The 12,184-nt window shown below is 45.0% G+C and overlaps 1 protein-coding gene across 2 annotated transcripts in view; it reads right to left on the bottom strand.

Moving 5' to 3' along the window:
* Positions 1-1,596: 1,596 nt before the first annotated feature.
* Positions 1,597-12,184, bottom strand: part of LOC147229058 (protein kinase C beta type-like) — a 36,831-nt gene continuing 26,243 nt past the window's right edge. The window contains exons 12-17 of one of the 2 annotated variants that reach the window (XM_086157543.1): positions 10,702-10,764; positions 10,479-10,617; positions 10,297-10,377; positions 9,576-9,683; positions 9,235-9,375; positions 1,597-3,320 (exon numbers count right to left, since the gene is read on the bottom strand). In XM_086157543.1, coding sequence (XP_086013669.1) covers positions 3,168-3,320; positions 9,235-9,375; positions 9,576-9,683; positions 10,297-10,377; positions 10,479-10,617; positions 10,702-10,764 — 685 coding nt within the window. In that variant the 3' untranslated portion in view covers positions 1,597-3,167. Of the gene's footprint in view, positions 3,321-5,945; positions 7,789-9,234; positions 9,376-9,575; positions 9,684-10,296; positions 10,378-10,478; positions 10,618-10,701; positions 10,765-12,184 lie in introns of those variants that run through there. The other variant, XM_086157544.1, reaches the window with a different exon arrangement.

The following is a 12,184-nucleotide window of genomic DNA, read 5'->3' on the forward strand; positions in this document are numbered from 1 at the left end:
CTTTTACAATATATACAGTTTTGTGCACACACACATCAGTGTAAATGTATAAAATGGATAGATTGTGTATACACATACACATACACACATATCTAGTGTTGTGCATATAGTGCGTTCAATTGTTCAATCATTAGTGTGTGCACTTCTTTGTATACAAATATATGTATCAAAACAATTGCACCTGGGAATGTATTTATCGGATGCTTCTACCATACAGTTTTTACAAACTCCAAGATAATTATACATCATTAGGTATATATTGGATACACATATTTAATACGTACATATATTATATATATATATATATATATAATGATACATGAGTTTATTGTCATATGTGTGTGTACACAAAAAGTTGTGTATGATAATTGTATAATATATAAATTGTGTGTACACACACGGGGGCACCATTGTTTTGTTACATATGTGTCAAAATGATAGTATCTATTGGACAAACATATGCCATACATTCAGTTGTGTACACACACACACACACACACACACACACACACACACACACACTGCTAAATGAATGCACGCAGCGATGGATAAACACTGCATCATCTGTCAAAAGAAGATCTTTAAAGGTGCAAATAGACAAACCTGTTTGTCACGCAGGCATTAAGTTAGTGATCTGCTGGTTGCCATGGTGTTCCACCACCCATAACCCCCCCCCCCCCTTACGTGTCTCTGGATGAAAATCAATTAATTTTGAGACACTTTGCTTTATTTTTGTCATGCTTCCATTCATCGGACGACCATGGGCCACCAGCCAGTCGATTCCAGGGCCTCGTACGGAGACGTCCTTGTTAGCATTCTCCTCAGGAGAGGGTAACAAACAAGAAGAAATGAAAACATTAATATTTAAGGGAATGAATATAAAGCAGCTGGATGTGTGTGTGTGCAGATATATTTCACATCTTGTCTTTGGGCAGGATCTGCATCTCCAATATGCAAGCTATTTGTCACAGGGGTGCAGGACATGTATGACCGAGACAAAGTGATGACTGAGATGGTTTGGACATGAACACTCCATGGTGAAGATCTGGTGCTGAAGGGGGAGCTGCCTGGCAGGAGGTCTAGAGGAAGACCAAAGATTTATTTACATCGCGAGAGAGGATATGAAGTTTGTTGGTGTGAGAGAGGAGGATCCAGAGAATAGGGTTAGATGGAGAAGGTGGAGACCCCTGAAGGGAAAAGACCCCAAAGGAAAGGAAGATACTATTTTGAGCACACATATGTTTGGAATGTTTGATACGTGTGTGTGTGTGTGTGTGCATAAATGTTTCAAAAAGTTATATTGACGCTGATATTCCTGTATATAGATCCCGGAGGCTGGAAATCCACTGGATTCTGCAGGAATCCGGCAAAAATAACCACAAAGTGAAGAATCCATCTGAGGCCTGACCCGGGAGCGCGGTGGTCCTGGGTCCGGGATCTGGGAACCCACGTCCCCGGGTTTGCAGCAACCCGATAAGGGCCTAAAAGCGGCGCCGAAGTCCAAGTCAAGAGAACTGGGGGGGGGGATCTTCCGCATTTTCGGAACACCTCCTTACCTGACGTCTCGGCGTGGGGAATAAAAGACAGGAGGCGGAGTTACTGAACTGGTACCACGATCATTCAGTTTAATGTGTGCGTCTCTCAGGCGCAGGAATAAGACGGCGCATGCAACACATGGTCACGGTCTCCTCGCACGCGTTCTCCAGGTATCTTCTCAAGAACCTTCACCTCCTCCTCCTGCCGCCTTTTGCATAGTAGAACCTCGAACCCCCGACGACGACGACGAGGGAGGACGGTTTACAAGGAGGGTACACTGATTTACAATGGCTGACGCTGTGATAAGCACGCTTCACGGTGTCCATGGCAACCGGGAGGATGCACCACATCATCAGCTTTCAGATTATTCCGATTACAAAGGTACGATAAATAGAATTTATTTTAACTAAAAAAAAAAAAAAAAAAGAAGAACATTTGTAAAAGGTTGATAGATGTTAATATACAGAGTCACGACGATCGATTAGTTAAAAACTAATAAATCACAACGGTTACTGGTTAATGGAATGTTAATGTTGCTTTCCTTATTTATTGGACTAGATTTCAAACGCAGACGCTCCAGATGAGCTCCTAAGCTAAGCTAGAAAACATCTTGCGAGTTATTAAACGCGATTGAGCCGTGACTCTTCCTTTGTGACTGTCTATTAACGCTTTATTACGATTAAAACGTCACCGCGGGCTTGTTAGATCTAAAAAGCATCTTTACAAACACACTCATGTCAGCCTAAAGCAGTGAAAGCGACGGCGGATGCACCCTGGTTGTAAAGTGTGACTAAAAAGGGGGCAAAAGAAGAGAAAACGTGGAAACTGAAAAAGTCGCTGGTGCAAGTTTGTCCATGGAAAAGAAAAAAAAAAAAAACAGCCGCCGCTCCGGAGCCCGTTCCTACGTACACTAAACACCAAGAAACATTTTAGCACGACAACTTCACACGGACTCCGAGGCGGTTTCCCGCCCCCTCGGACCTTCGGCCGCTTCGGCGAAAAGCAAAACGTGGAGGGAGAAAAGGACGGCATGCATAGAGGAGCGTAGACATTTTCAGAGATCTTCTTCTTCTTCTTCTTCTTCTTGCATCAATTCGGAAGACAGGACGTGCGTAGGGCTAAGTTCAGGACACTTTTTACGGGAATTTTTTTTAAAAACCACCCTTTTTCCTCCGCACCGTGCGTGAACACGTGTGTGTGTGCGGTGTCTGTGTGTGTGTGTGTGTGTGTGTGTGAGCACATACATGACAAATCGACCATGGAATGTTCATGATGCAACTTTCACAGGCTGGAGAGAAAAAGGGGGGAGGGGGTGGCGAGTAAACAAACACACTGCTGTTGATCGATCTCACACACACACACACACACACACACTGTGACTTGATTGTTGGATCCAGTATTGACCTGTTAACCACGAGGTCTCGGTTGAACCACACACACACACACACACACACACACACGGGGTGGTGTTGGGGGTGGGTCTTCTCTGGAAACAGGCTTGTTAGCATGTGGCTACGGCTGGAGTTCAGTCCGACGGCCGAGAGCGTCGGCTCAGGTTGGCGTTGAGAGACGGGTTAGTAAGACGGTCTTTTTCTGACACTGTCCAGGCGGCGGCGCGGTCGAGATCCTCCTCACACCTGGATGATGAACTCCGGGTTGGTGTAGGAGAAGCCCTGAAACTCGTTCTGGTCCAGATTCATGATGAAGAGCTTGTCGGTCGGCGTCAGCTCCACCGCCATCTTGGTGAATTCCTTGTCGAAATTGCCGACGTCACGGCGGGATTTCTGCGACGGGGAGACAAGAGGGACGGAGGGAAGGTTACAAACCGGACGGTTGGATCCGCAACCTCCTCGAGGAGGCGCGACTGTGACGGCAAACGGCTCTTCCATAGAAGCACAAACATGAGGGGTGGAGATAGCGAGAGAGAAGCGAGGGAACGTCCCAGTTTCAGCACACAAAGACATTCTGAGAATAACCTGCAGAGGTGCAGCAGGGGCGACATTAGCTTCACCGAGGAGGTGGAGGTATCTCACCAGAGCACGGCTGACCTGACGAGTCCTGGAGGTTCTCACTTTTACGTGAGCGACCCCTCGCAGAACACTCGAGGGCGTTGGACAGGACCCTCTTGAAACGAGGCAACTGCAAATAATGGCGCGCAATGAGCTAGCAGATGCTAAAATATAATGAATGATAATTGGTCCTTTATTGATCTTTCGTTGTCTGCATGAACCCGTCATGGATGAACAACACTTCCAGACACTAGGAGGAGCCGGGACTGGAACCGGGGTAGTTCGGTTCCAGAGACGCTCGCTGGACCTCCGGCGCCACGGCGCCCCGAAATAACATACAAGTCAGTGAGAGCCCTGTGGACGCTATCGGTCATCCAGGTCATGGTGAACTCTTGTCGAAAACTTCTCGTCTTTGCAACTGGACTTGAATTTCTTCACTTGAAAATGTTTCGAATGACCCGTTGGGAGTTTCTGACTGCCAGGTTTTTGGGCGGCTCTAGACTACGGTGGCTTGTTATGAAGGTCTAAGGGGGGTTTTATGCTAACGGGGGTGTCGTTCGTTGGAACAGAAGAACAACTTTGCGGGTTGACCTGGATTGGAATGTGAGACGATAAAGCTAACAAAGGTTCTAGTTCTTTGGAGGGCGCAAACATGGACCAGGACCTTCTGCACGCCCCAAAAAACCAGGAAAGACCCACCACCAGAAGCAGCCCCCGGCAACGTCCACATCAGCCTCAGTTCATGTGATCTATCAGGTTTCACTGCTTTGTTTAGCTTTACCTTTTCACGTTCTAGTCCAGATCATCCCACTAAGTTGCTCTTTTGTTCCAACGAACGACACCTCCGTTAGCATACCAACCCCCCTCACACCTAGCTTCTGCACATCGACCCTTCCACTTACATAAGACCCGTCCAAAAACCTGGCACTTCTATTCAGAAACTCCCCACGGGTCATCAGAACCGAAGACGCCTCTTGGATGAGGGGTTGAAACGTCTTCAAGTGAAGAAATTCAAGTCCAGTTGCCACGACAAGAAGATTTGGACAAGAATTCAAATGAAAGCGAATTTGAGAGTCGCTAATTTCGCTAACGGCTTAGCGGTTATCTGGAATCCCCGCCTCTGGTGAACTTCTAGGAATAACTCTGCAGTCAGGACTGGAGGGGGTTGGGGGTTTTGACACAAAACAATAATAAACAAGCCGTCCGGACAGACCCAGATAACACATTGAAAGATGGAGGAGACCCGCTGACGGGAGGGGGATTCGGATGCAGCACAAACTCCCACGGGGAGAAAGAGAAACAGATAGAGAGAGAGGGAGAAACAGACCAGCTGCAGACCAGAACCAGGACCAGAGAGGAGACCACACAGGGGGAGGGAAGCGACGAGCCCCAGGCAAAACACAAACACAGATCAGGACGGGTGAAGGTTTCCTACCTCCTGTCTCTCCTCACAGGGCTGAACCCACGGCTTGGAAGCTCTGCACTCTCAACCAGCGGTCACCATACTCACCGCTCAATCAGCCTGTTTTTACTGCGCCGGACGCTGCGTGTGGAAATCTGACCTAGCATTTTAGCGCAGTAAAAGGTAATACCTGTAACGCAGTGAAGGCAAACAAGGAGGGGAAGGGGAAGGGATGTCGGACCGTGCGTAACCTCCCGATACCAGACGTTTGTAGCACTTTGAGTCTTATGAACGCGGGAAAGCAGTCGGAAACAACGCTGACACGATGCTAGGGGGTCGAGGGTCGGGAACCTGTGGCGGATAACGCGATAAGTCATAAATAATACCGTTTATTTATTTTATATAGCACCTGTTCAGGGCTGCGGGAGGATCTTACGTCAAAACTTTTTATCGGATAATGCATCTGGTCAAGAACGCCATCTGATGAAATCGTCAGCTCGCTAATTTATGCAAAACGTCATCGATGAAACAAATATTCGACGCTTCGAGACGCGCCGAGTCACTTTTTTTTTCGAAATATCCGCCGGATGAACAGAGATCTGACAAAGTGACCGGAATTTGACGAGGTTTGCTGTTTTTTTTTTAAGCGACAGCGAGGGACGGAAAGCCGTTCGGAGATGAACGCATGAAGCTTCATCCTCACACCTGACAACCAGACTGCAAAACCATCAGCAAAACCATTGCAGCACCACAAGTCGCATTCATGCTAGGAAGTATTTTATTTCTAATGAGTCCACTCCAGTTTAACAACGTAATTAAAAAGAATAAATTATCGCACTTTAATATCGTTGGTCCCAGTTGAAAATCCACACTTTTTAAAAATATTACGTGTCTTTTAGTGGCTCTCTCGGCCTAAAAAGGTTCCCGACCCGTGCGCTAAGGTTAGCATTTTGCGGCGGTTTAGCGGTGGTTCAGAGACAGACACGGACACAGCAGAGTTAGTCTGGCAGGCACCAGTGAGTATATTATCAGTTTCCAGTCACACAGGACAAATACACAAACCACAAAAGCGTCTTTCTCTCTCTCGCTCTCTCGCTTTCATCCATAACAACACAATCTGTGTATTTCTCTGATACAGAACTTCATATATACTGCATGTCTGCTTTTGTTTCCTCATCCCGTCATCGTTGCGTATCTGGCCGCCTCACTGTCTTCATCAGTGACCGCATTTTTTTTTTTTTTTTTTTTTTTTTTTGTATGAGCAAAACGTTGCCGTGACAACAAAGCTGTGACATCACCATGCTGGCGTCCCCCTCCCCCCCCCCCCCTTTTTTTTTTTTTTTGTTTTGATTTGACACATTGTAAGTAAACCGCATCATTGCACAATTACAAAACAAAAAAACAAACATAAAAACACTTCTTCTCTGGACATCCAGGATGGAGACCAGCTAAGCTAGGATGCGTTCTCCACGAATCAAACGCGTGTTGTTAGAATGGCACACAACGGCTGCCCAGTCGGACCTTCCTCTCGATTCTCATCCGCGTGTTGGCACTTTTGTTATATTTTTTTTTTGGACATCCCCTTTCCTAACAAACCAGCCAGAATTGCAAAATAATACGGAGTGGGGGGGGGCTTTTTCTTATCAGAGACACACAGTGCGATGGGGGCGGACGTCTTTTCAGCAACAAACCAGAGAAGGAAATACCTTTCAGTCCAGGAAAAAAAAACAAACAAAAACAAAATAAAATCACCAAAAAAAAAAAAAAAAAAAAAAAAAAAAAAACGGACAAAGACCCACGATCTTGCTAACTGCCTGTTCAGGCTTCTAAACCTCTGACTAGTTTAAAAAATAAAAATTCAGATACGCTCACCACAACACTGATTGAACTGAATGTATAGAAGTATTTGGTCCTATAGACGCTTGTAAACGTCGGGAATCTGACTAGTACTCAAACAATCATGGCGAAGCGATGGTCGGTTTCCACTTAACACACTTCCAATATTACCAGTAGGTGATCATAGTACACGCATCAATATTTGTAATCACAGTCGATATGCAATTACCGGGAGGGAAACACAGAGACGGGGGTGCCGGCGGCGTTTTCGGGAGCGAAGCAGCGTTGGAGGGCGGCTCGGAAACGTGAACTTTGGGATTTTGTTTTTTTTTTCCTCTGCGCGCTTCCGGCGTCGCAGATCCCGTTCGCTTTTCTACCGGTTCTTGAAAAAGGAAAACTTTTTCAAACCGCTAATGCAAATGAAAGTGATGGAATATGTGGAGTCTTTACGCTCCCGACACAGATTTCAAGGTTAAATATTCATTTTTCATGCACGAAAAAGTACAATTCATGATTTAAAATCAACTCTTCTATTCCATCGATATTAATAATTTGTTTTGTTCAAATGAAGCTACTTCGCTAGCTTGCTAAGTTTTTGCTTGGCGCTCCAGCCTGGAATGCTAAGCTAACTAAGCTAATCAACCTCCGAGGAGAACCACCTCTCATAATATCAAGATCTTCCTTCCTTCCTCGGAGCGCCGGCGCCACTGCTCGCCCGCTCGCCCGCCGCCGCCGCCGGGATGTAGCAGTACGTTTTATTTTATTTCTTTTTTGGGAGTTTGCGCGTGTTTTTGTTTGGTTTGGGAGGAGATAGGGGGGTTTACTAGTGCAGCCCAGTGATATGTGGCGTGGTCAGTGAGTTGTGTGAGGGTACTCAGGGTTAACAAATGAGAAGCCTTGGAACTCTTCCTGGTCCAGGTTGGCTATAAGCTCCTGATCTGGGGGGGTCAGCTCTGGGGCGTTGCGTGTGAAAAAACGATCAAAGTTCTCCGCTTCACGCCCACACTGCCGTGGAGAGGAGAGGAGAAAGAGAGAGATGGGGGGGATGGAGTGAGTATGATGGAGGATGACGGAGGAGGGGAAAAAAAAACGGACAACGAACGACAAAGAGAAAAAAGAGAAAATACAGTGGCCCCTTAAGATACGAAACACTTTGTGGAGATACCAAGCGCGATTCGGGAAAATTTCGTGAAAAAAAAAAAAAAGAATTAATGATACGAATACGAGGGTGAGAAAATCAAAATTTGCTTTGGGAAGGTGAGTTATTCCTTTGAGCCAGGAAAAGATATCGGCCGAATTCAATGACATATGCTTAAGTCGATTCTGTAATCAATCCGTGATTCAGAGGAAAATGAATATATATAAAAAGAAAAAAATAGTAAAGAAAACTAAAAATGTAAGTTAATTAGGATGTTTAATTTTAATTTAATAATACTCATAAGTTTATTGTTAAGTTCATTTTAATGTTGAGTTTGTTTAAATTTAATAATCATTGCAAGTTTATTGTAAGTTAATTTAATTTAATAATCATTGTGAGTTTATTGTAAGTTAATTTAATTTAATAATCATCATAGGATTACTGTAATGTCAATTGGATTTAATAATCATAAATTTAGTTAAAATGTTACATTTATTTTAATTTAATAATCAGCATAAGTTTTTTTAATATTAAGTTCATTTTCATTTCATTCATTTTAATTTAATTCATTTTAATAATTAATTTAATTCATTTTCATTTAATTCATTTTCATTTAATAATAATTTAAAGTTTATTGTAATGCTAATTTAATTTAATTTGATTATCATAAGTTTATTGTTAATTTAATTTAATAATCATGAGTTTATTGTAATGATAATTTATTTTAATAATCATAAGTTTATTTCAATGTTCAGTTCATTTAATTTAATAATCAGCATTGGTTAATTGAAATGTTGAGATAATTTTAATTAAATAATCATCAAAAGTTTGGATTTTTGGTGCCGCTGACGTTATCAGTACCCTTCTTTGTCAAGGGTTTTCTATTTCAATATCATTATTTTGTGAGTTTTAATTAATTTGTTTTCTGTTATTCTAAATGGGGAAAATTCATTTACTATACAAAAAAAAAAAAAAAAAAGATCAACATACAAACCCACTTCTGGAACAAATTTAAATTCCTATCTTAAGGGACCACTGTACAACCAAAACATGACGTTAACCAATCAAATCGGTCACAGCCGTGGCTGCGGATTTCCATTGGTCTGCAGGCGTGGGCCGGTGAGGCCGCCCGCTTCTCATTGGTGACCGCCGTCGCAAACGTACGGTCCGTGTTTGCGAGGGCGGCGACCAATGGCGGGCGATGGTTGGGGTTGTGGCGGATGAGCGGCTCTTCTGACTTACCTCCAATGTTCCTTCAGCACTTTGAAACCAATCCCCAACCCCCAAAATAAAAGAAAACTGTGTGTACTCACAGCTTTGGGTTTGAAAGGCGGCTGAACCTCTTTGTTCTCCAGCTTCTCCCAGTCGATGTAGCGGAAGAAGGAGTGCTCCTTGATGTCCCGCTCGCCCTCCGGACCGCAGCCCAGACGTTTACCTGGGTGCTTGGTCATTAGCTACACAAAAACACACGTCTTGTCAGGGGTTTGTTACACATCTAACTGAATAAACCGACCCAAAAGAAATCTAAGGTGCATCTGCTTCTTCATTGCGTGATCGCAAAGCTAAATGCTAATGCTTACGCGGCTCTGACAGCTGACCTCCGCAGAGAGGATCATCTGGACGATCATCTAAGAGTGTGTTAAGAGTGACTCACCCCCTTGCAAATGGCGACGGCTTCTTTGGACATGGATTTGGGGTAGGAGACGTGATGCTCCATGATGGACTGGAACAGCTCGTCCTCGTCTTCTCCGTCGAAAGGCGGCTGGAGGGGAAGACGTTTATAAATATGAGTGGATTTGCGTGGACAGGAGGAGTTAAACAGCAGAGTCGGGCTCTTTTGAGAGGAGCAGCTTCAGGTTTAGACTTCTTTTCCTTTGAGCTTTTCCCTTCAGGGGTCACCACAGCAAATCAACCTTCTCCATCCAACCCTATTCTCTGTATCCTCCCCTCTCACACCAACTAACTTCCTCTAGACCTCCTACCTGGCAGCTCCACCTTCAGCAGCCTTCTAACCAGATCTTTACCATGGTTTGGACATGAACAGAGGAGCACCTATAGCAAACCTCACCACTGTTTCACAGCAAGCATACAAGTCCTGTACCAGTCTAACGGTTCCTCTCTTGGCACACTGTCGTATGCTTTTTTTAGGTCTACGAAAGCGCTATGCAGCTCCCTCTGACCTCCCCTGTAGCATTCTATTAGCATTCTCAAAGCAAATACTGCATCTGTAGTACTCTTAGCTTCAGGCTTAAAAGCTAACTTCTAAAAGACAATCCTTCACTTGAGCAAATTATCTACAAATTCAGAAAATCCCTCTAATCGACAGAGTGGATTGGCCTTGACTTCTCTTCTAAAATATATTATTCAGATTCTACCTGTCCGGCGAGCATCTCGTAGAGCAGCACTCCGAAGGCCCACCAGTCCACCGACTTCCCGTATGGCTGGTAGGCGATGATCTGCGGCATAGAGACAAAAGAAAAGGGGACGTGGTATCTCCATCTGGATGCAGAAGAAGACCGAAGGGACCCGGAAGGCTCCCGGCAGCGCCTGGACCCACCTCGGGGGCGATGTAGTCCGGCGTTCCGCAGAAGGTCTTGGTGGTCACCCCGTCCAGCATGTTCTCCTTGCACATCCCGAAGTCGGCGATCTTTATGTGGCCCTCAGAGTCCAGCATCACGTTGTCCAGCTTCAGGTCCCTGCGGGGACGAACGTAGGGGTTCGGGTTGGTTGGTAACCTCGCTATTATGGGATGTTTGCGGTCGGGCGCAAAGGCCGCTCACCGATACACGATGCCTTTGGAGTGGAGGAAGAAGAGTCCGGTGGCGATCTCCGCGGCGTAGAAGCTTGAAGAACACAGATGATCGCGTTAGCCACATTGGTGGCTGAGGAAGAGCACCTTTTTTCGGGCGAATGTCAAATTACTCGGGTTTTCTTTGCAGTCAATCTGCAGGAAATTAGACACTGTCGAAATGGAAACGCGAGACTTGCAGAGTGAGCGGACGCCTATTTAACCTTTCTGGTGAGAAAGGTTATCGTTAGCGCTAAGCTAGCCTTGTTCTGCTGCCATAGGCCCGCTTGCTCGCTAAAGGGATTTCCCATAAAATTCTTCCTATCTGCACTCATGTCTTCATGATGGACTTCTCATCTTCTGCAGAGCTGCTGGGCTTCCTCATGCTGCAGGTTCCCAGGAGGCGGGGCTTGATCTGCCGCAGCGTCTCGCCAGACCATTTTTATTTCTTTTAGGACACATCATTCGGATTAACGACTGTACTACTGGACTGCCCTGCACACACACACACACACACACACACACACACTACTGCACTAGATGAGTAACCCCAGGCAGCTACTGTCCAGATTAATTTATGCACTATTTAATGTTAATTTCGAATGTATTTCTGTACAGCATACCTTATCATCTGCCCATTTCTACTTGGAAATTACATCCATATTTCCTGTCTACAGCCACTACACTTAATACACACCTCCATCTGGATGTGTTCATAGCACCCTTATTTATTAGCGACATATTATACCACGTACATACGGTTGATTTATTTATTCTGTTTGCACCTGCTGCTTTCTTACACTTCTGGTTAGAAGCTAAACTGCATTTCATTGCCCTGCACATGTAAGTAAAGATGAATCTAATCATTCCAGCTATTAGCAGAGTTCCTGCGGGTATCAGCTTTCTTCTTCTTTCGTCTTGTCCCTTCAGGGGTCACCACAGGGAATCAACTTTCTCCATCTAACCCTACTCTCTGGATCTTCCTCTCTCACACCAACTATCTTCATATCCTCTCTCACGACGTCCATAAATCTTCTCTTTGGTCTTCCTCCAGACCTCTTGCCTGGCAGCTCCAATTCCAGCATCCGTCTACCAATATATTCACTATCCCTTCTCTGTCCATGACCCAACCATCTCAGTCTGGCTTCTCTGACCTTCTCTCCAAAACATCTAACATTTGCTGTTCCTCTGATAGACTCATTCCTGATCCTCTCCATCCTGGTCACTCCCAACGAGAACCTCAACATCTTCATCTCTGCAACCTCTAGTTCTGCCTGCTGTCTTTTGGTCATTGGAACAGTTTCTAGTCCAAACATTATCGCTGGTCTCACCACTGTCTTGTACACCTTTCCTTTTATTCTGGCTGAAAGTCTTCTATCTCTTCGTACCCCTGACACTTTTCTCCACCCATTCCAACCTGCTTGGACCCGTCTCTTCACCTCTTTTCCACACTCTCTGTTGCTCTGGACTGTTGA

The sequence above is a fragment of the Fistularia commersonii genome, chromosome 12 (genome assembly GCF_037954325.1).
Source record: "Fistularia commersonii isolate RoL2024-O1a breed Wild chromosome 12, RoL_Fcom_v1.0, whole genome shotgun sequence".
NCBI classification, from domain to species: domain Eukaryota; kingdom Metazoa; phylum Chordata; class Actinopteri; order Syngnathiformes; family Fistulariidae; genus Fistularia; species Fistularia commersonii.